This window comes from Manacus candei, unplaced genomic scaffold (genome assembly GCF_025592945.1).
Source record: "Manacus candei isolate 608988 ecotype Guabito, Panama unplaced genomic scaffold, ASM2559294v1 h1tg000009l, whole genome shotgun sequence".
Lineage (NCBI taxonomy): Eukaryota > Metazoa > Chordata > Aves > Passeriformes > Pipridae > Manacus > Manacus candei.
Genome location: NW_026138057.1, coordinates 7,874,169 through 7,899,880, shown reverse-complemented (window position 1 = coordinate 7,899,880; position 25,712 = coordinate 7,874,169). Strand labels below are relative to the sequence as shown.

General features: G+C 51.2%; 1 protein-coding gene across 6 annotated transcripts; it reads left to right on the top strand.

Annotated features, from left to right (window-relative positions):
• Positions 1-22,324, top strand: PAX6 (paired box 6). Of its 6 annotated transcripts, XM_051776500.1 has the most exons (15): positions 1-76; positions 437-552; positions 3,151-3,293; positions 6,782-6,858; positions 7,198-7,252; positions 9,962-10,092; positions 10,985-11,026; positions 11,120-11,335; positions 11,910-12,075; positions 16,488-16,646; positions 17,506-17,588; positions 17,848-17,998; positions 18,121-18,236; positions 20,256-20,406; positions 21,217-22,324. In XM_051776500.1, the coding sequence occupies exons 5-15, from the start codon at positions 7,243-7,245 to the stop codon at positions 21,300-21,302; spliced, it is 1,311 nt and encodes a 436-aa protein (XP_051632460.1). In that variant the 5' UTR covers positions 1-76; positions 437-552; positions 3,151-3,293; positions 6,782-6,858; positions 7,198-7,242; the 3' UTR covers positions 21,303-22,324. The 6 variants fall into 6 exon arrangements, with proteins under 6 accessions (XP_051632460.1, XP_051632494.1, XP_051632483.1 ...); XM_051776534.1 differs by lacking the exons at positions 1-76; positions 437-552; positions 10,985-11,026 and adding an exon at positions 2,738-3,035 and having other exon boundaries at positions 11,120-11,134; positions 18,139-18,236; XM_051776523.1 differs by lacking the exons at positions 1-76; positions 437-552; positions 10,985-11,026 and adding an exon at positions 2,738-3,035 and having other exon boundaries at positions 11,120-11,134.
• Positions 22,325-25,712: the final 3,388 nt, after the last annotated feature.

The window sequence follows — 25,712 nt, the reverse complement described above, 5'->3', positions numbered from 1 at the left end:
ACAAAGCCCGCTGCGCCCGAGGGGAAAATAGCAACAAGATTACGGCTGCTTTATTCTGGCGAGGAGGAGTAAGAAGGTGCTAATCCAAGGGATGGCTAATTGAGAGCTTGTAAAAATGATATTTGCCTGCGATTTCGGACAAAGTGGGTTTTCTCTTCTCCTCCTTTAACGCCCTGTGGACGAGAGTTGGAAAAAAAAAAAACCACAACAAAAAAAGATCGCTCATTTGCTAGAGAGGGAGTGCAACAGGGAAAATAAACCCCACAACAACAACAACAACAACAACAAAGCAAGATTAAAAAAAAAAATATCAAAAGCCACGGACGCGACTGACTTCACTCCAGAAAAAGGACCAGATCCCAGCTTTTAACATCCCTTTGGAGCCTTCGAGGTCTGTGCGAGCTTACAAGTCGCAGCCTCTTTCTCTCGCCCGCAGGATGCGTGCGGCGGGACGCCCGGCCTCGGCCAGCGGCAACTAGGAGGGGACAGGCTGCTCCGCGGGTCGGCTCGCCGGGACTCACCCAACCTGGAGGGGAGACACACCGGACACAGGTTCGTACTTCATTTTGGACTTTGTTTCTTTTCTCTTCTGTCGCTCTGAAAAATTTCCTCGGCGCCCCTGAAATGATGCCTGGCCGCGGGCAGGTTAACTTAGTGCCAGATGTTACTTTGGAAAGTTTTGGAGAGGAGGAGGTAGGTGAGCGTGGGGACCAGAGGGCTGTCGGGGCAGGGAGGTCCTTGCCCGAGCCCCTAGTTTTGGCTGAGCCCCCCTTGGGGTGCCCCGCAGCCCCAGGGCCGGACTACTCTTACCTTCAGGGAAGATCCCATCACTCCCAAATGCTCCCGGTGTGTCCATCAAGATAGTCGGCTCCGTTTCTATAAAAACGCATGACTCGGGTCAAAACCCGAACCAAAATAAGACCCGCAGGTTGCCTTAGGCCTGACCAGCGCTGCAGAGCCCCTCGCCGCTGCAGGTGGGGTCGGCCGGGTCCCGGGGCAGGAGGGCGGCAGTTCTCCCTTCCCCGCATCCTCCGAGGAAAGGCTTTGCTCGGCCCATTCCCGGGTTGGAGGGAGGGCCGGGGGGAGGTTGTCCGCCCCAGTCCCTGCCTCCCGGGCCTCCCCACCGGGCGCTGAGCGGGGTGGTCACCGCGGTACCCCGGCGTCGGGGGAAGGGTAGGGAAGGGAGCGGCGGAGGGGCAGGCAGCAGTCTCTTAAGAGCCCATTTTGTGCTATTAGGGAGCTGTGGCAGCTTCTCGGCGGGACCGGGGATGACAGTGCATGACGGCCGGGCAGCCCATTATCCCGCTCCCATTGAGGCGCCCTTTCACTCACATGCAAACTCCTTGGCAGAGTCGTTTGTCTCCTCATTGTACTTTATTTAAGAATGCAATGCTTGTCAGGGCTCTTATTCAATTTCAAGATACTTTATTGATGAGCTTTGACTTTTAGCACTTTTCACATGTCAAGAGAAGTCAAGTGTATGCGGCTACGACTTCATTTTATGCTTTGCGCGTTCATACTCTCCACTTTCCGCGGTGGCTCTTGGAATTTCTTTTTCCTGTCTCTTCTTCTCTTTCTTTCCCCAAGCCTTTTTTTTTTTTTATTGTTTTTTTTTTTTTTTTTCCCGGTGCAGACCCCCCTTCCCCTCCCCCCGGCCCACTCGCCATAACCGATTGGGACACCCTGAGCTCGGACTGGTGCTCCCAGTGTAACCTTAAATGCATGCGCTGAGGGGTTGCTTTAGAGTTTACTGAGGTGTGTCTTAATAGTCCGGCATTCAACAAATGTACTTGTGGTGTGTGGTCAGAGCAGCAAAGTCATTTACTTACTTTCCCCCTTGAGTTTCTGGCAGCCAGTGAAGGGGGTCCCTTTGCAAAAGGAGAGGGGAGGCGGGGGGAGCCTCTTCGGATGGGCACAAAGCGGCAGCACTGCCCAGCGTCAGGCTCTGCCCTCCTCCATCTCCTCCGTGGGATCTTTAAAAAAAAAAAAAAAAAAAGGGAAAGAAAAGAGAAAAAAAATCAGCCGGGCAGCCCTTAGTCAACAAATGGCACGTGGGAGAAGTTGGTGAGTGTTTGGTAAAGGACTCTTCAGGGCCTTTTCACAAGAGCCCTCAATACACAAAGTAAATGGTGTATTTGCTCTGCTCTTTCCCGGCCGGGGCAGAGCCGGGAGCTGGGGGGAAAAAAGGCGAGGGGGGGTGGGGGAGAAGGAGGGAAGGGTGGCGGGCGGCCTCGGGGCGCTCCCGGGGGCGATTCACCGGCGACAAAGCGCGCCTGTCTCCCAAATATTTATGCCTTTACCATTTGAATGTTATTTCCACACAACCCCCCCTCTCCCCCCTTCCTCCCTCCCTCCCTCCCTCCTTCCACTCCCCCCCTCTCCTCAACCTTATCTCCATTGTCGGGCCGGGAGCGAACTGTTTAAATGCAAATCGACCTCTCCCCCGCCATCGCCATCACAACCATCACCACCACCACCACCACCACCACCACCACAACCACAGCCACCGCCGCCGCCGCGACCGCCGGCGCCCCCCCTCCCGCGGCGGAGCTGTGCGGCGCGGCGCGGGCGCGGTGCGGGATGGGCGCGGGGCGGCGCGGGCCGCGCTGGCGCTGCCGGGCCCTGCGCATTCATATTCAAACGCCTGGGCCAATTGGGCCGGGGCGGGCGGCGGCGGCCAATGGGCGGCGGGGAGGCGCTGGCGGCGCTTTGCATACGGCGATATTCGGGTGGGAGCGCGGCGGAGCGGGCGGCGGGCGCGGCGGGGCCGCCGAGCCATTAAAGTGGGGTTTGGAGACCGCCGGCCCCCCGAACTCCGCCGCTTGTGGGTTGTGGTTTTTTTTTTTTGGTGGTTTTGTTTTTTTTTTTCCTCCCCCCCGCTCGGGTCCCCGGCGCTCCTCGGGAAGGAAGTGTTTTGCTGGAGGATGATGACAGAGGTCAGGCTTCACTAATGGGCCAGTGGAGAGCGGTGGAGGCGAGGCAGAGACCAAGGCACACACACATTAATACACTTGAACCATCACCAATCAGCATAGGTGTGCTCTGCCTCTCTCTCTCTCTCTCTCCCCCACTTCACTCACACACTCTTTTATCTCTCGCTCTCCAGTCACTGACAGCCCATTTTATTGTCAATCTCTGTCTCCTTCCCAGGAATTCAAGATCACACAACCAGCAGCTTCAGTGGAGAAAAACTATTTTGCTGGCAACTCTTTTTAAAGCACCATCATTTTAAATCAGTGCGCTCTTAAACTATTGACAGGAGCTTTGACAACAAGACAGGATGCCTCATAAAGGTGAGTGCTCATTTATTCTCCCAACTTCTCCCTCCTCGCATTTTAATATTTAGGCAGGGCTCTCTCTCTCACCCCTCCTCTCTCCCTCTCTCTCTCTCTCTCTCTCTCTCTCATATTCCCATTTGCATTCCGGAGAGCTTCCCAGGGAACTTTCCAGCCCAGGAGCTCACAAACTTTCTGCCTTTCACATGAGCCCGTGTCCTCTGGAAAAGCTAAAGCATCTGACTCGGAAACCAATGCCAACACCAGCAGCAGTAATTCCCACGCAGCGTTTGCTGGTCAGGGAGAGCACAAGCGCTGGTGTCTGTGGTGCCGATGCTGCCGGTACCCAGCTCGTAGGGGCGGTGGGACCCGAGAAAGGCTCCGGCCCCACGCCACGCCGAGTGGGAGGGAGAGAGGGAGGGAAGCGGCGCCTCGTTGCCCCGGGGGCGGCCCCGTCCCCGACTTCTGCTTTGTGTTCTGCGGTCTCGGTTAGGGAAGGCTCACCCCTGATGGTGGGGGAGAAACACAGAGCGAGCGGCCGGGAGAGTTGCGTGGGGAAAAAAAAAAAAAAAAAATAAAAATAACCCACATCCTAGGCCAAGTCAGCTCCCAGGCGCGGTACAGGCGGGGAGCTGAGCGGAGCTGAAGGGCTGTCAGCTTTAATCAGCCACCCGGGGATCTTCCCAACTTGTCCCTAGTGCCGGCAACTTTCCCAGCTCCGGCGCGGGAGAAGCGCCGGGGGCGCGGAGCAGCCCGCACCGTGCGTGGAGGGCCCCGCCGGATGCCCCGCACCGCCCCGTCCCTGCTCGGCACCGGGACTCGCCGTGCTCCCGGCGTGGGGAATTTTTTTTACTCCCTTTTGAAATCGACACGCTTTTTTTTTTTTTTTTTTTTTTTTTAATTTAAAAAACCTTGATATATCGTATTTCTACAAAAGCCTCTTTGGCCCACCTCTGCGATCCCCAACTACAGCAAAGCTTTCTTTTTTTTTTTTTTTAATTTTTAAGAAGTTGAAAACTCTTGTCCATGCAAGGAAAAAAAAAATATACATTTGCTCTAGCGAAGCACAACAATAAACTTGATTCCTTTTCCCCTCGCAAGTGCAATTGCAAAAAAAAAACAAAAAACACCTGGGTTTGAATTTAACCTTGTAACGCTTTGCACGGAAGGGTTACATGGGCATGCAGAGCAGGAATCATTTCTGAAAAGTTTAAAAACAAACTTTCTCGAATGATTCAATGTACCTGGCAGAGGCTGTTTCGGAAAACCACAACAACGTATTAGAGAAGAAAAGTGACAGCATCTTCTCCATTTTAGGGGCATAAAATAATAAAAGTGGCCCTTGACAATAAATGTTTATAGCTGCTGACCTTCACCAACGCCTCATCGCAAACCGATTCGTTTTTATCCTTTTCTCATTTGCCCCGGGAACGCGAAACTTTTTCCTAAAGGTTTCATTACGGTTTCACCGGGAGAGGGGGAAAAAAATTGCTCTCCTCCATGAGACAGTATGACGATTTCGAGATTAAAAACCGAGTGGCAGATTAGGCCCGGCCTATTAGGACGCGGCAAATTGCATCCCAGTTCTCGGAGGGAGCCGGCCGCGTCCCACGGGCCCGGCGAGGGTCCGGGGGTTCCTACGGGGCAGCAGCGAATGCGGGGCACGGCAGGAGGAGGCGATTTCGCGTTGGTGCTGCGGGGCCGCCAGGCCTGGCCGGGGCCGCCGGGCCGGTGGCTGGAGGCGGTGGCGAGTTGCTGAGCAGACACGCAGCTCCTTGTCCCACGCCTCCTCTTACCTTGCTGAAGATCTTGGCTACCCTCGCCTTCTATTGCAAACCGCTTTCGGCTCTGTTTGGGTTTGTTTTGTTTCGTGGTCTTCTTTTTTTTTTCTTTTTTTTTTTTTTTTTTTTTTTTTTTTTTTTTTTATTTTCCCCTCCTCCATTTCTTTTAAACCCACTCAGTGTCATTTCTGAGGTCCGTGCGGGCAGAGCTGAGGGCTGGAAGTTTCCTGGTGCCTTTCTGGACGGTTTCTTTAACCCCGTAGGCCCCACGCTTATGATTTGTGCATGAAATACGGGAGGAAATTGTGTCTGGAGAAGTGGGTTTCCCGTTTGGTGTGTGTCTATGCAGACGTGTTTGGTGTATTAAAGGGATGACTTCACGTTCAGTTCAGCTGAAGGAGATATCACCACGTCTCCATTGAAGTACAGTGTAGCTTGCTCTGCTGCTAATCAGGTAGCTCTCCAAAGAGCAGTAAATATTTACCAGTTAAAGTCTTCATGCTGCGAGAAAGTACTTGTTTGCTGTTTATTTTTATGGATTTAAGATTGCTAAAAGCTACTTAATAAATTATACCATGGCTAGTCCTGAATGGGGAAACGTGCCTCTTTGAATTCTCCATCATATGCAGGAAGAGTAAAATTAATATTCATTATAGGCGCAAAAGAAAGAGAATGAGTATTTTTAGGCGAAAAAAAAAGGAGAGAAAATGAAGGCTGCGACTATTTCATTATTTTACCTCCTTTTTTTTTAGCAACCCACTTGAATGGGCTCTTTATTGTAATTGTCCCTCCCCAATTGAGCACCCCACTGAGCTGTTGTATCTTTTTACAACCCCTAACAACTCGCACCAGTAACACAATTACCGCCAGATATTTATAACGAGAAATTACTTTTCCATTTTCACCCGCGACGATTTCAAATAAATACATGGGGACGCATAAATAAATAAATAAGTGGGCCGGGGGGTGGCGGGGGGGGGGGGGGGGAGAGAGGGAAGGAGGGAGGGAGGGAAGGTGGCGAGAGGAGGAGAGAGGGAGCAGTGGAAGGAAGGAGGGAGCGAGCGAGCGAGAGAGGGGGGTGGGGGGGGGGGAAAGGCGCTGGGGACTGTCCAGGCGCTGGGTCAAGGCAGGCACTAATGAAGGGAGAAGGGGCTTGTTTCTCTGCTCTTTGTAAGTTGGAGGGTTGTTGGTCCGTTGAGTTGGGAAGCTGCGCGGCCGGTTAAGGAGCCTGGGTTTCTGCACTCGGGGTTTGGGTAGAGGAGCAGAATGGAGGCCATTGTTCGCTTTCTGTAGGCTTTGTTTAACAGTTCTCACCCCCTCCTGTTCTTACTTTTTAAAGCAGTGAGGCGAGGTAGACAGCGTGTGTCACAGTACAGTGAAAAAGGGGAAGATCTAAAGACCAAAAAAGAAGTTAATCACAAGACGGGGAGTTTGGGGTAGAAAAAGTTGCCAGTGCCGCGGGGAAAGGGGGAGGGTGGGGGGAAATAAATAACTCGAGGAAATACCCGGAGGTAAAAATGGATCCCCGCTCCCAGCACGCAGGGCAGCCGGCGGAGGGCTCCCCCCCGCCACCTCCCCGCCCCCGCCGCCGCTGCCCGCGCAGCCCCCGCGCAGCGCCGCCCGCCCCGCTCCTCTGCGCTCCCCCCGGCCCGCGCCCCGCCGCCCCGCACACCTTCCCGGCGCCGCTCCACACTTTTTTAATGTACTTCTTCTGCTTTGTCCTAGAGGGAAGACTTTAACTAGTGACACGCAGATGTGCGAGTCCCTAAATTGTATGAGAGGACAGTCCACCCTGCTTTCAGGCAAGTTTAAAAACATGACTTCGGACTCTCTTTGTGATTGTTGTCGCTCCACTTAATACACCACCTCAGCGAAGGGCACTAACGACGAGGCAATACGCCACCTGCATGCAATTAAAACGAGAAACCACTTGGCGGGCTGCTTCTCTTAATTTTTTTCCCCCGCGTGTTAGGGATACATATGTACAGTTTTGCCTTGAGATGTTAAAAACCCCCAAATCCTTAAACTAACCGGGGGAAGATGCCTAAGGATAACAAAATCAGCCTGTGAGATATTAGCCTCTCTGCAGCTTAACTGTGTGCACTACCTCGCCTGATTAACGCCTATTTTATCACTGATAGACTGCTATAGGCGACCCCCGTGGGATACTGCTCTATCAGCCCAACATGCAGAACAGTAAGTGACTCCGCGCCCCTTCGCGGCCGCGGAGGGCAGGCGGGGCGGCCGCGGGCGCGCAGGAGCGGGCCGGCACACCGAGGCGGAGGGCTCGCTCGGGCGGGGGAGGGAGAGGCGGCTCCGCCGGGAGCTGGGACCCCTGCGCGGCCGGGAGCGCCGCCCGCCCCGTCGGGGCGCGGGTACAGCCGTGGGCGGCGGGGAGGGGGCCGGGAGCGCTGTCACGGCTCCCGGGCCACGGGGACTGCCCCGGCTCGTGGCCCAGGACCTGGCTGTGTCCCTGTCTGGTTTGCGGTGGGAGTTGGGCAGGAAAAAGCCACTCCGTGTTAGGTGCAGTTCCTCGTCACCTTCTGAGTTTATTTGCTTCCCGATTCTGATGTCTTTGTGGATTATTAGTTTTCTGGGGGACGTTTTATCTGTTGTTGTTGTTGTCGCTGCTGTTGTTAAGACCTCGTCGAGAGGCCTGAGCGTTTCTCAGAGAGGAAAGCGCTGGCATCAGGCAGGAGCGCACGGAGACGGGCGCGGGGGGCGGCGAGAAGGGGCCTCTCCTTGCGTCCCGGCGGCAGGGGCTGCGCGGGGGTCGAAGGGACCGGGGCTGAGGTCCCAGCCTGTCTGGAGTAGGCCCCATGTCCTCGGGACGCGGGGTGGGCTCCGCGGGAGCGCTTATTCTGCGCGTGTGGCGGTGGCGAGGAGGAGCGCAGGCCGAGATGCGCGGCCCTTGCGCGGGGCGGTCGGCCCCCACCTCGGTGCTTCTCTGGAACCTGGCTGAGGATGCCTATCCCACCGTTCAACCGGTTGATAAGTTGTCCCCCCGTGTGAGGAGCATGAGGAAAAACAGAGGTTTTGGAGATTTCTCAGATATCCTTGGGTGGAGCGCCTTTTTTTTTTTTGGTTGATTTTTTTTTTTTAAATTTTGTTTGTTTTGATGCTTGCTTGTGGAGTCGTTTTCCTTCCTTTTTTTCTATCGGGGCCGCTGCTTGCATGTCCGTGCGATTAATTTTCATGTATCCCGAGCAAAAACTGAGCCTCGGCAACCCGGGGAGGGTACTACCTGCGCCTCGCAAGGACGGCGGCGGCTGCCCTTGGCCGTGGCGTGCCGAGGGTTTATGGTAATGGGGGATGCCTTCACTCGGCCGTTTGGGATCGCCACTGCAAAACGCAGAAAAGATATCATTCGGGTGAAGCCTTTATTTTGTTTAAAGGTCGCGGCGGGCTCTTCAGGCTTTGTGTTAATAACTCCTGGGTGTATATGGTGCAGAGCATCCAAATTGACACCATATGTTTTCCTATTAGATGACTAGCAATAGAATACAAGGCGCATAATCATTGCCACTGGGCGAGATCTACACCGCTCTCCAGGGAAATTATATAATGATTAAGGCTTAACCTTTTAAGTGAAACTTTGATTTTGCTTTCCCCGCTGCCATTTTTTATGTCGGAGAGGGTCCCCCCCCCTTGAAATGGGCTCCCCGCACCGCATTTACGGGGGGAGGGGGGGCTGACGACGGACGCTGGCTGAGCAGGGGGGGGGAGCAGCCGTGGGGCTGCGCCCCCCGGCCGCCCACCGCCGCCCCGAGCCGGCCCGCCCGCCGGGGCGCAGCCCCGAGCCCCCCGGGGCGCGGGCGGGGAGGGACGCGGGGCTCCTCTCCCCGCGGTGGGAAGCGCAGGTCGCAGCGCCGGCCGTGCTGCTGGGCCGGGGCGGCAAATTCCCCAGCCCCGATGTCACTTCGAATCCATTGCGCGGGGAGCGCGCCCCCTCGGTGTGTCCGCGCAGAGCCCCCGGCTACCGCAAACCGCAGCCTCCCTCGGAGGGAGAGCGAGTAGAGTTCAATCTAGTCTGAGTGATATCCAAATGCGGACAGAAAGGGTCGTTTTATCATGCTACTATTTGTCGTGACGATGCAATTTTCAAAAGCAGAGTACTGTCATAAAGTGACACGCCTGCCACAAGTGCTCCAACTGATCTTTTCAATTAGCCTTCCATGCATGATCCGGGGCGACTTCCGCCTATTTCCAGAAATTAAGCTCAAACTTGACGTGCAGCTAGTTTTATTTTAAAGACAAATGTCAGAGAGGCTCATCATATTTTCCCCCTCTTCTATATTTGGAGCTTATTTATTGCTAAGAAGCCTGGGCTCTTGGAGTCAATTTATCAGGAGGCTCCAAAGAGAGGAGAGCGGAGAGCGCGTAGAGCAGAGCTTCTCCAGGGAGACCCTCCAAAGCCTGGAGCTTCAGGTTGGGCACTGGCGAGGCAGCCTCTCGCTTTGCTTTTGGCGAAGCGAGCTGCGGCTGTGCGGATGCAGGCAGGCTCGCTTGGGCTTGGGCTTTGGGCTTTGGGGTTTTTATTTTTTTGGCGGGGAGGAAAAGAAAAAAAAAAAAAAAAAGGCAAAGCAAGGGAGCAACCCAAGGCGATCCAGCCCAGGAATATTCTGGGCTTTTGGGTTGGGTTTGGGGGTTCGCCGCTGCCGCGGGTTTCGCAGACGGGGAGTGCGGCGAAAACGCATTTTCTGAGCCGCGGTGGCTCCCGGGGAGCAGTGGGCGAGGACGGGGCCGAGGCCGGAGCCGGGTCGGGAGCGGTGGCCCCCGGTCGGGCGGAGCGGATGGGCGCGGAGCGGAGCGGCGGAGCTGCGCGGAGCCCTCGTTCTCCCGGCGGGGTGTGCGCGGGTCGGGCGGGAGCGGAGGGTGCTATGGTGGGCGCTGTGCTTCCCGCAGGTCACAGCGGCGTGAACCAGCTCGGCGGGGTGTTCGTCAACGGGAGGCCGCTGCCCGACTCCACGCGGCAGAAGATCGTGGAACTCGCTCACAGCGGCGCCCGGCCCTGCGACATCTCCCGGATCCTGCAGGTGAAGGCGGCGGCGCCCCCCGTCCTCCCACCGCTCCGTCCGCTCCGCTCCAGCGCCGCTGTGTCACCGCCGGGCGCCCGGGCGCTAATGCGACCCCCCCACACCCACCCACGCACCACCACCACCCGCCTTCCAGCCTAATAAAACCATCCATCTGCTCGATTGTTGCTGCAAATAGACCCTTCTACGCGTATATCTATATATATGCCTTTTAAAATATTTAAATTTTTATTTTTCGTTCCCCTTTATTCCCATCCGGTGATAACCCGCACTGTCGTTGCAGTTAGTTCGCTGTAATAAACTGAATTATACGGCTCGGCATAATTCCAGTTTCCTCTCCTTCCCTCCTTCCCCCTCCTATTTGCTTATGATTTTGTGATATCTGTATGCATTTGGCGTGGCTTACTGCTTTTTTATTTTTACCTTTTTTTTTCTTCCAAAAAGCAAAACAAACCAAAAAAAAAAAAAAAAAAGCGGAAAAAAATTTGAGAGAGAGAGGAAAAAAAAAAAAAAAGAACCCCCCTCAAAGCCACGCTGTTTTAGCCCGGAATCTGTCTCTACAGACACTCATGCAATCTGGCGCAGCTCAGGGGTACTTTGTAAATGTAGGTCTTGAAAACGCCTCACTCACCCTGTCCCCCGCAAGTATTTTGGCTAAGAGCAGTGAGGAGGATGGAGACTAGTCTGGCTTAGCTATTGTTCGCATTTAAGGAGTATTTTAACATTGATGCTAAAAGAATTACATTTTGACCAGATGACTTTTTTTTTTTCCCAGATGTTTTTAAAGTATCACTTTTGTAGAGGGTAGGGTCAAGAATGTAATTTTTTTTAAAGAAAAAAAGACTCTCTAAGTAAGTTCTCATACCATTTAAGGTATATTTTTGTGTTATAGACCCATGCAGATGCAAAAGTCCAAGTGCTGGACAATCAAAACGTAAGCTTGTCATTGTTTAATGCATACTTAAACAATTTTATTTTTGTCTTGAAATTATTAATAATGTGATTTTCTGTCCACTTCCCTATCCAGGTGTCGAATGGATGTGTGAGTAAAATTTTGGGCAGGTATTACGAAACTGGCTCCATCAGACCCAGGGCAATCGGAGGTAGTAAACCGAGAGTAGCGACTCCAGAAGTTGTAAGCAAAATAGCGCAGTATAAACGAGAGTGCCCCTCCATCTTTGCGTGGGAGATTCGAGACAGATTACTATCAGAGGGGGTCTGTACCAACGATAATATACCCAGTGTAAGTTCATGAAAAAACCCTTCCTGTGTGCTGTGTACAATGCTGGGTAGCCGTAGCGAGCCTCTGCTTCCTTTGTTTTGGTATCAGAGGAGAGGATAGCAGGTTCACATCATTTGCATGTGGCAGGGTCAGACGCATTTTTTCATACAGAATCTGACAAATGCCTTTAAGGAGGGAAAAAAAAAATAAATAAAAAACAATATGCGGGTCACCCCTGCGCCTGGTGCCTCAGGACTGCGAGCATCAGTCGAAGCCATCACTCTGGTTTTGCAGGGTTGGGTTTGGGGCTTTTTTTTTTTTTTTTCCTTGGCTTTTTTTTTTTTTTTTTTTTCCCCGTGGTTTGTTTGTTTGTTTGCACCACCACCACCAGCAGTGAGCGAGTCGGGGCGGCTGGGACACGGCGGTGCGGGGCGGCCGCAGCGCGCAGCCGGCGCTCGGGGAAGCCCTGACTTGCGCCCAGGTCGAGCCGCCCGCTGTGCGGAGGGGGCGCGGAGGGGACGCGGGGGCTGCGCGGGCGGCTGGCGGGGAGCGCGCTACCGCACTACCATTGCCTTTCCTGTCCTTTGCCTTCCAGGTGTCGTCGATAAACAGAGTCCTACGCAACCTGGCTAGCGAAAAGCAACAGATGGGTGCCGACGGGATGTACGACAAGCTAAGGATGCTGAACGGGCAGACGGGGACCTGGGGCACCCGACCCGGCTGGTATCCCGGCACCTCGGTACCCGGGCAGCCTGCACAAGGTAAGGGACAGCCCGGTCGCCTCTCCACGGCCCGGGGCGGCTCGGTTCGGTCTCGTTCGGCGGAGGCGGCCCCGATGCGGGTCCTCCTCGCCCCCTCCCCGGCCGCAGCCCTGAGGATGGCGGTGTCCCTCCCGCCGCCTCTCTGGGCGGCTGCGGGCAGGTGGGTGCGGGGTCCGGCGGCCCGGGGGGCGTCCAGACCCGGCCCCGGCAGGGCGGCAGGCAGAGGAGCTCAGGAGCATCCTCTGCCAAAGCCGCATCCGCCGAGCTGCGGTGCCGGCAGCCGGGCGGGATGCAGGGCTGAGCCTTAACCTCAGCCCGGTAATTAGGGCTCCCGCTCCCCGCCCGGGCCGCCTTCCCGCGTCGGGGTCTCTCTGCAAAGCCAGGGCGATCGGTAACTATCTCCGTAGGGCTGATTATAATTCCTCCTCAATGGACCCGAAACAACTTTGTAAATATAGGAAACTGTTTATCCTGAAGATTAATAGGTATTTGTTGTAGGAATGACAAGGGGATAATATGAAGGATAATGGGATGTTACGTTACATACTTAAGATGGTTAATGGCTTCTTTTTGAATGTGGGCTCTGTTGAGGCGCGGCTCTCCCTGGCTCTGGTCATTCCTTTAGAAGAGGTGTCTATATACAACAACCTGCTTTTTGTTTTCACCCCGCAAGGAAAAAAAATCGGTAACAGTGTGCGGAATATCTGGTACAAAGGATGTTTCTGTCACACGCAAGAATTTGTTATGGGAACAATTCTGTCGCTATGTAATTGCTCATTAGAGATCGTTTTGTTTCTCATTAAGGCGACATGAATAAGCGTCTAGTTGAAGGAGACAGCTGTAGAAATGTTCCACAGGAGACCTCTGGACACGATATGGCACCGCTTGCCAATTAGACATGTCAGTTTTAAGAGAAGAAAACAGTCTATGAAGGACACTAGAAAGATAGAGCGGAGTCCTCGCTTCCCCCCACCCCCACTTTGGTGTTTTTTTGTTGTTTGGTTGTGGTTTTGGTTTGGGGTTTTTTTTTTGGTTTTGTTTTTGTTTTTGTTTTTTTTTAACATTTTGTTTTGCCCGATGTCCACCCCAGGAACCGGGACGGCTCCTACCCCCGGCTCGCCCCTACCTGCCTGGCCCTGCGCCGGCCCGGGGCCTCTCGGCCATCCCCGTGTCTCGGCGCCCTTCCTTCCCTGCCCCGCACCCGAGAGCCAAACCGCGGAGCGGTGCGTGGCGGAGGCACCGCACCTTCCGCCCCTGTGGCTCCCACCGGCCGGGCGCCCTCCCTTCCCGCCCGTGTGTGGTTTAGGTTTTTTTTTTGTTGTTGTTTTGTTTTTGTTTTCTTAAAAGAGGCGTTAAATTGAGAAATTTGGGGCGCTTGCGAGGCCCAGCCGCGGGTGCGGGAGGTGCGGGACGGGCTCACCTGGGGCCGCACCAGCGCTGCGGCAGAGCCGCCTGTGCCACAGAGGCCGGGAGTGTGCGGGGGTCGGCGGCGCTTTGGGGAGCCCGTGGTGGCCCCTTCCCTTGGCGTGGGGATGAGCGCAGTTCCCCGGGCAGGAGAGAGCGCGGCGGGAGGACCTCGGGAGCCCCCTCCTAAAACCGCAGCCGAAATAAAGCGTTTGCGGGGCAGGGCTGGCTCGGGCCGGGGGCGCGTGTGTGCGTGGGCAGGAGAGGCGAGGGGGAGGCAGGCAGGCACTTAAAACATCCGCATGGCAAAATTAAAATTAATAAAATGGATTTCCTCTGGAATATTCATGCTCCCTCTAATGTTTTTCCCTTGCAGGGGTATGTTACTGGATTTTAAGAGTCCATTACTCAAAAAGCATAAGGCGAGGTTAGGTCTCAGAGGGGTACAAATATGGTCTCAATCTGATAAACGCCATGCAGCAGTGAATAAAATAATGGATACATGAGGGCTGACAGAACAAAAAGAGACATCTCTATCCGAGAGAAATTCTCCAGTGATTTAGTGGTTTTAGGGATCACCGAGACACTGTTTCTTATCTTTTTTTTATCCCCTCCCTCTCTTATAAGACTAAAGCCTTCTATAGGATTTAGACACTTTCTCTTTCAACAGATGCTACAATGTTTTGATCCCGGCTCTATAGCTGAGAGGTGCCGCAATTGGTTTGCTATCTTTTTTTGCTTGTTTTCCGCCTCACTGATTAAGACACTAAGAAACTAAGGAATGATTTTATTTCCCAGCGTCTTTTTTTTTTTGTCCCTTTTTTTTTTTTTTTTTTTTTTTTTTTTTTTCCAGGAAACAAATCCTATACCCAGCGTCAGATGGTCTAGCTATAGGATAATAGGGACGGACATTCACTTGCTTTCTTACGGATTAGGTCTGGAAGGTGGAACAGTCCTATTGAGATCGCTTCTTTTAGGGGCTTTAAAAAAAAAAAAAAAAAGAGAAAAAAAAAACTAGGGAAAAAAAAAGGGGTGGGTGGGTGTCTAAAAAGAAGATATCTTAATTGTCCTGGGGTTTGAAATGATGGGCTGTGGTTTGAAGTGATCATAAGCCAGTTTAGGTGAAACTTTTAGCTGGCCGAAAGGTCTGGGGGAGATGGGGAGTGGCAAAAAAAAAAAAAAAAAGAAAAAAAAAAGTACGGCCTTAAAAGTTTTAAAGCTAATAACGGTGCGGGGGGCAAGGGAGGCGCCCGGTCCGGGCTGGTCCACTCCGCTCCCCGGCGGGGCCGGGGCGCTCTGCGGAGCCCCGACGGCGCGGGGGGCCCGCGGCCAACCCCGCAGGCTCTGGGCGGCTCCCCCCCGGCCGCCCCCCCGGCCCCGGGTCGGTGCGGGCCCGTCCGGAGCGGACAGTGATGGATGAGGGCGGTGGCGGAGGTGAGCGCGGCCCCCGCCGCGGGCGGGCGCGGCCCCCGGCGCTGCCACCCGCGCTTGGCAGGGCGCTGCCCCGCCGCGGCGGCCGTCCCCGGGCCCGGGGCTTTGTGTGCCCTGAAAGGCGGCCCCCCCCGCACCCCCGCTATTCACCCGCCGCCGGCCGCCTCAATGGGGCTGCGGCCGCCCATATGGTGACCACTGCCGCTTGAATCCCCGTGTTTAAATGGAGGAGAAAGTTCGGGTTTTAAAACATTTCAAAGTGGTTGAAAGGGTCCCACCAGATCCTGTCACAATTCCCCCCGAGCTTTGAAGGCCGGGGCCATTGTTCGCCGATTATAAATGATATTACTTTAAAGTTGATTTCCCACAATATTTAAAGGATGTCGCGGGAGTGTCGCTATTTATTTTTGGCGTAACTTTTCAAGGGAATTAGCATAAGTAGCCCATGCGTCCCTCACCCAGCTCCCTCTTTATGCGACATCAAAACGCCTCGAAAAATATGCTTTGAAAGGAGAGGGAGAGCTCATTTAGGGACAACGACTTCTCTGCCTCGCCAGCAGCCTCTGTCCCTCTGGCCCCGACGGCCGGGGGTGCCCGCGGAGCCCCCCAGCACCGTCCGGCCCGGGCCGCAGCCTCCTTCGCCCGAGCACAATGAAACTTTCCCCTGTTTAATGACAGAAATTACATTAAAAGTGGTGGAAATGCCCTAATTAAAAATGTACCGCTTAAATGATATGCCAAACGCTCAGCTGCAGAATAGCGTATTTAGCTAGTTAGTGAACTAGCTACTATTTCTTTTAAAATTACATGTTAAAATTTTAAAAGAAATCTTACTTTTCTCTGGTGCAACACATTACAAAGAATGGACAGTCCTTTTATCTAAATATAAAATTCCATTTTCAGCAATTATAGCCTGTTCTTGGTGATGATATAATTACAGCTGTGCTCAGTAATAGGTGTCAAGGCAATGCACACTCATACAATAGTTGAATAAAACTGCAGAACAATGCAGGCGCTTCTAAATTCACAACCTTTAAAATGAAATTGACTGTGCAGAATTCAAATAAAAACTGGATAAATATTTTTTTAAAAAGATTACAAGCTTGGTTTGGTTTCTTAATAGCATTTTCTGCAAACCTATCAACATCTAATTGATTAGATAGGAATTACTGATTATAGATAATCTGAAATGCTGAACATCACTATTTTAAATATAGCAATAGGTAAATAAATGCAGCAGGCAGAGGAGACTGCCATGGCATTTCAGCAGTGATTCATGAAAGAATCACTTTCAGGGGAAAGTATTTTTATGCAGGTTTTATTCCAGAGGGAAAACAAAACGAAATTAAGACCAGGTGATCGTAATTCTTCATCTCCAATGTTTACAATAAGGCTGGAAACCGAAATGTTTCCGTGTTACCCGTGTCATTAGCGCTGCGCTGCTTTGATACTCGAGACATTTTTAAGGGAGGGTGTCAGCAAACATGGCTGAACTTGCTTCCAATCGCGTTATTTCTCTGATAGGGATCTTAAAACAAGGGTACCTACATTTCACTTCCCTGCTCTCCGTTCCACAGACGGCTGTCCGCAACAGGAGGGAGGAGGGGAAAACACTAACTCCATCAGCTCTAATGGAGAAGATTCAGACGAGGCCCAAATGAGACTCCAGCTGAAAAGAAAGCTGCAGAGAAATAGGACATCCTTTACCCAAGAGCAAATCGAAGCCCTTGAGAAAGGTGAGTGACATTTTCCTGTGGCTGAAGCAGGAGAGAAAAGCAAAATGTGCCCCGACTACATTAACAGCTGAACGCAGGCATGGCATTCACGTGCCTTATATATACGTATATATTTAAAGTCTGTGGCTCCCTCCGTGCTCTTTTACTCACTGAGCTCCAAATATTCATTGATGGCTGTGGTATGCCCCAAAAAGCCGTTAAAAGGTTTTTCAAAGGGAAGGCATTCAGGGCACAGATCATACCGGAACATCGATGCTACACCCTGGGCTCCTTTCCGTGGGGGGGGGAAAAATCTCCTCCTGCCCACTGTCTCTGGCCGGGCTGCATTGCTGTGAGCTGGGAAGGCGAGGGCGGGCAGCTGGGGCTGGCAGCAGCCCTCCATGCCTGCCCCCACACTCGCTCCCCATCCCCAGTGCTGCTGCTGCTGCCCGGGGCTGGGAGCAGGTGCCCTTTTCCCTGACTGGCCTGGGCGCACCTCGCCTCTGACCTGCTGCGGATCTTTGTTCTGATTTTGCGCTGTTATTTAGCAACGTGCCATTTCGCTTCTTGGTGACAGGGTCAGAGCTGCCTTGGGGACCCCCTCAGCGGAGGCAGAAGCCCTCACTGCTTCTTGAAAGATGCAGCATTGCACCCAAGCCTGCCTATCCCCATAGCAATATTCCCCAGCAGGCAAGGCGTCCTCCTTCCTAACACACACACACACACACACACACACACACACACAGAGAAAGCTCAGCTTTGCCTTTGCAGTGGTGCTTCTTAAGAGCATTTAGAGCACAGGCAGTGCAGGAACAACTCTGACTTTACAGTCGGCCGCATTAACTCTTTGCAACTAACGCAGGAATATTTCCTTCTGCAGAATTTGAGAGGACCCACTACCCCGATGTGTTTGCAAGGGAGAGACTAGCTGCTAAAATAGACCTGCCCGAAGCAAGGATACAGGTACTGAGTTGCTCTGCAATTATAACTGTTATTATTTTTACTATTACTCTTTCGATGTTGTTATTCTTGGCTTCTCAAAGCACCTATAGGGCAGCCCCTATTTATGATCAGGTATTTGTCCATATCCCCCTTTCAGCAAAATAGCAGCAGCTGGGCTTTGCTTTCACCCACTGCTTTGCTCCACCACAAGCCACGGCCTTGAGCTACGTGGGGGAGTCCTTGTAAGGTCACTCACGACTCTCAAATGCTGTATTTCCAGGTATGGTTTTCCAACAGAAGGGCCAAGTGGAGAAGGGAAGAGAAGCTGAGGAACCAGCGAAGACAAGCCAGCAACACTCCCAGCCACATTCCCATCAGTAGTAGTTTCAGCACAAGCGTTTACCAGCCGATCCCGCAACCAACCACCCCCGGTAATGCCAACAACCCGCTCACATTCATCCATCCTCTTGGGAAAACGAGACTTTGAAACTGTATTGCCAGTTGTAACTGTGGTTGGACTAATGTGTTCATCTATCTGTCTATTCTATTATAGTTTCCTCTTTCACATCAGGTTCCATGTTGGGCAGAACGGACACGGCGCTCACAAACACGTACAGCGCGCTGCCGCCCATGCCCAGCTTCACCATGGCCAACAACCTGCCTATGCAAGTAAGTCCAGCGCCACCACCATGGAACGATGCTCCCTCGGGACTTGGCGGCCCCTGGGATATGTGGGAGTGTGGGTGGAGGCCCTTCCTCTGCAGGATGAGGGGTCACGGACCCAAATCATGCTGCAGGGAAACCAGCACCAAAGGCATCAGAAAAGATGCCCTCTTTGGGAGAACCAGAAGGGATAGGGAACTGGAGGATGTGGTGCTCAACAAGCACCTTTTTCTGAATTTTAAAATGGAAAGTCCTCAAATTCGCAAGGCAACAAATCTGGGATGAAAAAACGCTTTTTGGAAAAAAACCCTGTGGTTAACCTGTGGAACTCACTGGTGCCGTATCATGGAAATTGCTGCCCGAATAAGCTGCTGGAGGGATCCGACATTCTGGGTGTAGGTCTTGTGGCAGCGGCACATTAGGAACACCTGAGAGAGGGAAGGATGTGATTAGCATCAGTGGTTATGCCAGCTAAGCCAGAATTGCAAGAGCTGTCAATCCTCATGCCTGAAAGCATTAGCTGATCACCAGCTGGGTTAGGAAGAAATCTATTCCTTTGGGGTCTGTTTCTATAGACCTTTCAGATGCAAAATTCCTCCTTTTTTAATGGTGGGGTTGGCCTAGGAAGGTGCTGGCCAATTACGGGAGTTTTACAGCTTTGTCTGAGGCACACAGCATTGACCACTGCTAGAGACAGGCGAGCAGATTAGAGAGCCTGACTCCTTCGCTGCGGCAATTACTATGTTACTAATTGCTGAACCAAAATTAACCAAATAAAGTTAGAGTCTTGCAAGTCTATGGAAAGAAGTGATGTTGGCTACGTCGCTGCTCCGTGATGTCAGAGGCCGGCGGTGCCGTTCCCGGCAGCAGGCTGGGAGCAGGCGACAAAGGATCAAAAGGCTGATCCAGGAGGGGACCCTTGGGAATGCAGGAGGCCCCCGATTCAGCACCGGGCACCTGGGCAGGGACCTGGCACGTGTAAGCTGCTCTGGAAAACCCTGCCTACGTGGTCACCGTGGCATGGTAGCCATGCAATGTCGGAGAGGGAGGTTTGGCAGCCAAACTGTTGGCATCTCCCTGTGGATGCATGGTGAGCTGCTAGTTCTCCCAAAGCACAGCGTGTGTGCCTAGCAAGTGAGGCTGTCAATATTTTTGGAGACAGCGTGTGTCAGGGATGTGCAGACAGAGGAAATATGTGCAGATGTGTTGAGTCTTGTGCGCTTGGAGCGGGAATGACTCATCCTGCTTCCTGCTCCCCCACTGCCTCTCCGTGTCAAGGCTGCACTGGTCCCCACTCACCAGGCACCCTGGAGCAGGAGAAGCCCCTGCTTGGTCCCTCAGCCCCTGCCCCCAGCTGCTCTCCCCCCTGGCAGGTAGGGTTTTAAAGGTTGGACTTTAGATAAACTGAGATGTCTGTTCTCCTGGGATGTTGCTGGCGTGGGTTTGGGGTGATTGTGGCTCTGACAGGGGATCAATGCACACATATGAATGGGTTTGGGGATCCCTCTTCAGAGCCTCAGTCACCCCAGACCCACAGGTTTTGTGTGTGTGCCCCAGGCTTGCAGGTGCAGGACCGGCCTGTGTGCCTCAGTGGAGTAATTTTTAGTTACACCCCTAACAGTTTTTAGTTACATCATCAAACGTGAGGTAAGATGTTGGCCCTGTCTCTGGCTGCAAATGGTATGACACATCTTCCTTTTACATGGGTATAAACGAGTGCATCACTCAGGCTTAGGTATGTAACACCTCCACTAGCACCCAGATGTAGGGATCTGCTCGCCAAGCACGTCTGAAAAAGCTCCAGTGACCGCCCACGTTGATTTTTTAGACCGAACACCTTCGTGAAGAGGCTGCTTGGCTGAGCTCCTAAACAGGGCTTTACATCGGGGTCCCTGGATTTGAAACAGAAGCTCATTCTTGCTGGTGCCCACCCGCTGCTGAGGGCTGGCACGTCCATCCAGAGCAGCCTAATGCCGTGTTTACCTCCACTGCTAATTAACACTGTCCTGTCCTTTGCTCCCATAGCCCCCGGTACCCAGCCAGACCTCCTCCTACTCTTGCATGCTGCCCACCAGTCCATCGGTGAATGGACGGAGCTATGATACATACACCCCTCCTCACATGCAGACACACATGAACAGCCAGCCAATGGGCACCTCTGGCACCACTTCCACAGGTGAGTGACCCCGTGCTCCCCCAGCCTTTCTTCCTTGATCCAGCCATCAGGTTTTTCACGTGTATTCACTGGGAGAGGCCCCTGTTGGGTTCAGTAGCTGCCGGACCAGGCAGAAGATGAAAATGTAAAACCTTGCGAGCTGGAGCAAAAATTCTGACTTTTTAAGCTGCTGCTGGAGGGCTGAATGAAAGACAGCAGATTAACAGAGGTGGTGTCCCAATAGCAGGATGGTGGAAAGCTCTTCAGTGAGCCCCCCATCCCACAAAATCTTCCCCATTTAATTAATTTCTAAAGCGGCATTTATTTCAGCATTAAATTTCACCAGAGAAACCCACACTAGTGAGGTTAAGTGTATGTGAAAGTGTTTGCAAGACTGGCTGTATTTTTACTGTGTCTGTGTCAGATGTTATTCACTGCTAGAAATTTGGAGTTATAGAAAAGGCAGGCAACCTGTAGAAATATTACCCTATGCATAAAAAAGGCAAAACAGGATAAAAAAGGGTGTCAGAATAAACAGGAGACACTTTCAAAAAGACTAGAACTGTTCAGTGTATTTTGGGCTGAATTCTCAACTGATACAACTGAGCTGGGGCTCTGGCATTTATCTCAAAGCATGACAGTTTATTTATAACAACAAATCAGTGAGATGTGCATAGTTTTTTAAAATATACACATACCTGATTCTGCAGGCTGGTAGATGGTGAGAGTTAATGCTTACTGGAATTCAAGCACAAATCTGTGAAACTGCAAAGCAAAAATTGTGCTATGTATAGAAAAACTAAAATATCCATTTTCCCTCTCAATTTTCAGGTCTCATTTCCCCTGGAGTGTCAGTTCCAGTTCAAGTTCCTGGCAGTGAACCTGATATGTCTCAATACTGGCCAAGATTACAGTAAAACATGTGTTAATTCCGTAAATGACTATATGGACAACAGTTGGATGTTCAGCAGTATTTTATAAAGGAAGAATGGCTCTCAGAGTACTTCTGTACTGCAACTGTGCCCTATGCTGTAACACATGGAAAAGACTTTCACATGGACCTTTGTACACTGAAGGCATTATATCAGTTGGAACAAATCTTCATTTTGGTATCCAAACTTTTATTCATTTTGGTGTATTATTTGTAAATGGGCATTTGTATGTTATAATGAAAAAAAAAAAAAGAACAATGTAGACTGGATGGATGTTTGATCTGTGTTGGTCATGAAGTTGTTTAAAAAAAAAAAAGAAAAGGAAAAAAAAAAAAAAAGAAGCCATGATCAACAAGCTTTGCCACGAATTTAAGAGTTTTATCAAGATATATCGAATACTTCTACCAATCTGTTCATAGATTATGGATTGACGTTCCAAGTTTGTATCATTCCATTGCATATAACTGAACCTGGAACAATACGCACTAGATTTATGTAAGAAAAATATCTGTTGGTATTTCCAAAGGTTGTTAACGGCTGAAGCTATGTGCAAACAGGGGGTAAGAGAGAGCTTCGATGAAGAAAAGAGTTTGATAGATAAAAGGTAGATTGTGTCTTCGATATAATCCAATTTGTTTTATGTCGAAATGTAAGTATTTGTCTTCCCTAGAAATCTCCCAGAATGATTTCTATAATAAAGTTAATTTCATTTATATTTGACAAGAATATTCTATAGATGTTTTATACACATTTTCATGCATCATACGTTTCTTTTTGGTCGGCAAGAGTTAATTGTTCTTAGATATAGTTGTACTACTGTTCACAGTCCAATCATCTTTGTGCATCTAGAATTCATTCCTAATCAATTAAAAGTGCTTGCAAGAGTTTTAAACTTAAGTGTTTTGAAGTTGTTCACAACTACATATCAAGATTAACCATTGTTGATTGTAAAAACCATGCCAAAGCCTTTGTATTTCCTTTATTATACTATTTTCTTTTTAACCTTATAGTGTGGTGTTGCAAATTTTGTTACTGTGTTAGGTTAATCTCATTAAGTTTTATTTTGATTTTATTTTCAGTTTTCAATAAGGAGGGATTCTTAAGGAACGTTTTTATAGACTTTCAGCCCTTCCGCCAGCCTGTAATTTGGGCTAACAAAAAGAAGATAGGTTCACGTATCTAATTGCAGCTGAGAGCAGGAGGAGGTTGTTTATTTAGCTTGGCTTTCTGGGGATGCTCTAAATGAACTCCAGAATCCGGCAGAATTTCCAGTGGGGAGTTTGCATCATGCCAGTCAGTGGCAGAGACACGATGCCCGCCTGTGTCTATCCGCTGTAACAGTACCTATAGACACACATGCACACGAATATACATTCCTGACTTCTAAAAATTGGTTTTGTTAGGATGCTTAAAAGGGAAAAAACCCAACCCAGCTGTGTTTTTAACAGGCTCTTTGGGAGACTGAATACCATCCCTTTATATTGCCACACAGCACAATCTTAGTGTAATTTTCCATTGAACTTGTAACCTGGTTAATACCTCAATGCGCTTTGTGTGAGGGTTGTTAGTGTGGGCGTGGGTGGAGAGCTGCATGTCAAGGAATAATGAGAGAAGACAAATCAACAGGCAACAACAATGCGAGCTGGGACTGGCTAGTGAAAGCTAAAGGCCTTTAGTCACTGGCAGGGAAATCTAAACATTCCCATATCTATGAAGCTGGCTCATTGTGCTGCAGTTGTTACTCTCGATGCTGTGCTGAAAAAGGGATCTCATGATTAAAAAGCCAATGTGCAGGGAGTTTTGAGTCAAAGCACAGGCATCACAAGCAGCCTTTGTAAAGCAAAGATACCATCTCGGCTGGTTATGTTTTCCTTTCGGCATATTTGTCACTGCAGATAACGCTTCACTGTAAACTTGGGGCAGAAGAGCTGAGGTGCCGAGGTAGTTGCAGCGCTGCAGACGAGATCAAATGCACGTAAACTCTGGATCCTTTAGGGGAAAAAGAGCAGTTTTGCTCAAAGCATGAGATGATAGCAAAATGAAGAGCCCAAAGCAAGCTAAAATGAACAAAAACATTAGATTTAGATTTCTTTTTAATTGATACTGGTCAGTTGTAAGTATATTTGTTATACCAGCATAAAGTAGTTTTAACTACCTGGAAGCCATCCATTCACAAATACTGAAGTAACACTGATTTTTAAAAAAAATTTTAATACATATTTTTGTCAGACCTGCGTGTTATGTATTTATGAGGTATGGATAGGTTGCATTAAACACCACAATAGGCAGGTCCCTTCTCGCACAGCTAAATTGATTCAGGGAACAATTAATTACAGGTACAAACCCGGCATTTATATAGCCACTTAGCGTGTTTGATGTAGCCACTGATGAAGTTTGTTACCTAAATGCCAATTTCTGTTCGACCAGGAACGGAAAACAGCTTCCCATCCCTTCCCTCCCCCCGGCAGCTTTTGTGCCCTGGTCGCTGTTCCTGCAGGTGCCGATCCGCGGGCAGAGGCAGCTCCCCATAGCTCCTCCCTGCCCTTCCCGGGGTTTCCCGGCCTCGCAGCTCCACCGCCCGTGGTCCAGCCGTCGGTGGCCTCCACATCGTGCTGTCGCCAGCCCTGTCCACCCCTCCCGAAGCCTTTTTGGCGGCAGGCCGTGCTGGGGGCTGCAGCCTTCCCGCAGCCCCCGCAGCCGTGCGGTAAAGCCGCTGCGTGCGCGGATGAACCTTGAGATCATTCCGGTGACAGGCCGGCTGGCCGTGGCGGAGAGGAGACATTTCTGGCTCACTGGCTTGTTATCGTGCCCTATGGAACCGGGGGAACAGTCCCCGGCTGGCTGCACATCGGGAAGGAGCCGGGGCGTTTGGTCCCCGGAGCGTGGCTCGCCTCGAAGAGCCGCTGCCGAGCGCGCCGGGGGCTCTGCGGGTCACGGGCAGCCCCGGCCCGCACGTCTCGTGTCCGCAGCCCTGCCAAGAGGCATTTCCCCGGCTGGGCTGGGGCACGGGGCCGAGCGTGAGGGGGGTCCCACGCCCGGGCACCGGTGCCAGCTCCCGGGTGCTCGCTGGGGGCCAGGGGAGGCCCCGGAGCAGCCTCAGCGCTGTGGCGGCGGTGTTGTGGCTGTGCGGGGATGTGCCGCCTCGCCAGGCACCAGCATGCGTGGGGAATGAAAACCTTCAGCGCGCTCTGAACAGCCTCTACCACCCGTTTTCATCCCCTTTTTTTCCTGCCAGAGCTGTATGACTCGCGAAGACTGGAATCTGCTGTGATGTGTTGCTCAGTGTAACGCAGCAATTTCCAAGGGTCTCGTCTTTTTACCACTGAAATTAGTGGGAGTTTTGCTATTGATTTCAATAGGAATGAGACATTTCTGTGCATTTGGTTAAAATGTATTTCATAATAACACCTTATACTTTATTTATAAGCCCCTCCTAAGGCATTTCACAAATTATAGTCACACGAGAATTGATGTGTGAGTGCTGTCTTAATAACACTGTATTTTGTGTTTCAAATATTGTGTTCTAGATACAATATTTACATTTACAAGTGAAAAGGCTGCTAACCTAACAGTTATTGTTCAGAGCAGACAGATGATGAGCCATACATGCTGATGGCGAAGCAGACACGCATGCGGTGACACACGTGTTGGAGCTGCCTCGTGCCGTGCAGACACCCGCTTTAATTGTTTTTAAAAGGTAAGCACCAGCCAGCATGTGTCCCGCTCCAGGAGGCAGGAAGAGCTGCCTTCTCACCCAGCCTGTGACACAGAGAGGGGATTTCCCCTCTACTTTTTATTTATAAAGTCAGCAAAATGCCCCCGTAGGCTGGTTTACTTTAGGCAGCCTAACATGGGATTTATCTGTGGGGGCAAGATTACAGTAGCAGAGAACAACCTGGGACTGATAACACACATTGCCTCCCCCTGGCTTTCCAGCCATTGGAAGTCCTGTTTCACTCACTTTCTATGGCCAAAGGTGTCTGTTTGTTTGTTTTTGTTTGTTTTTTTTGTTTGTTTGTTTTTTTGTTGTGTTTTAAATTGTCTTTTCTGGTATTACAGACTAAAACACATTATCTCCTTTTCTCCGGGTAATAGGTGCGAGTTTAGAGTTGTGCTAAGGTTTACATTTGTTTTGCATTTTCATGGTACAAACAGTACTACGAAAACTGAAAACGTGTCATTGGTTTTAATTTCTTTTCTTCCAGTTCGTTTCCATTTGCTCTTGTCCTCGGCTTCAGCAGTTGAGCATTGTGCCACGTGCAGCTGATAAGGCTCCTCTGCTCTGGGAATGGTGTAGGATCTTCCTTTAACATAACTCTTCTTTGACAAGGCACCTGCTTGCTTAATAATGAGCTCCTGCAGCCGTGTTTCTAATCAGAATTGTGATTGGCACCT

Bases quoted from the DNA above. Each gene is read 5' to 3' on its own strand.
- PAX6 (XM_051776500.1), top strand. The intron at 17,589-17,847 runs GTACTGAGTTGC...CTGTATTTCCAG, and splicing joins TGCCCGAAGCAAGGATACAG to GTATGGTTTTCCAACAGAAG. The intron at 18,237-20,255 runs GTAAGTCCAGCG...TTGCTCCCATAG, and splicing joins CCAACAACCTGCCTATGCAA to CCCCCGGTACCCAGCCAGAC.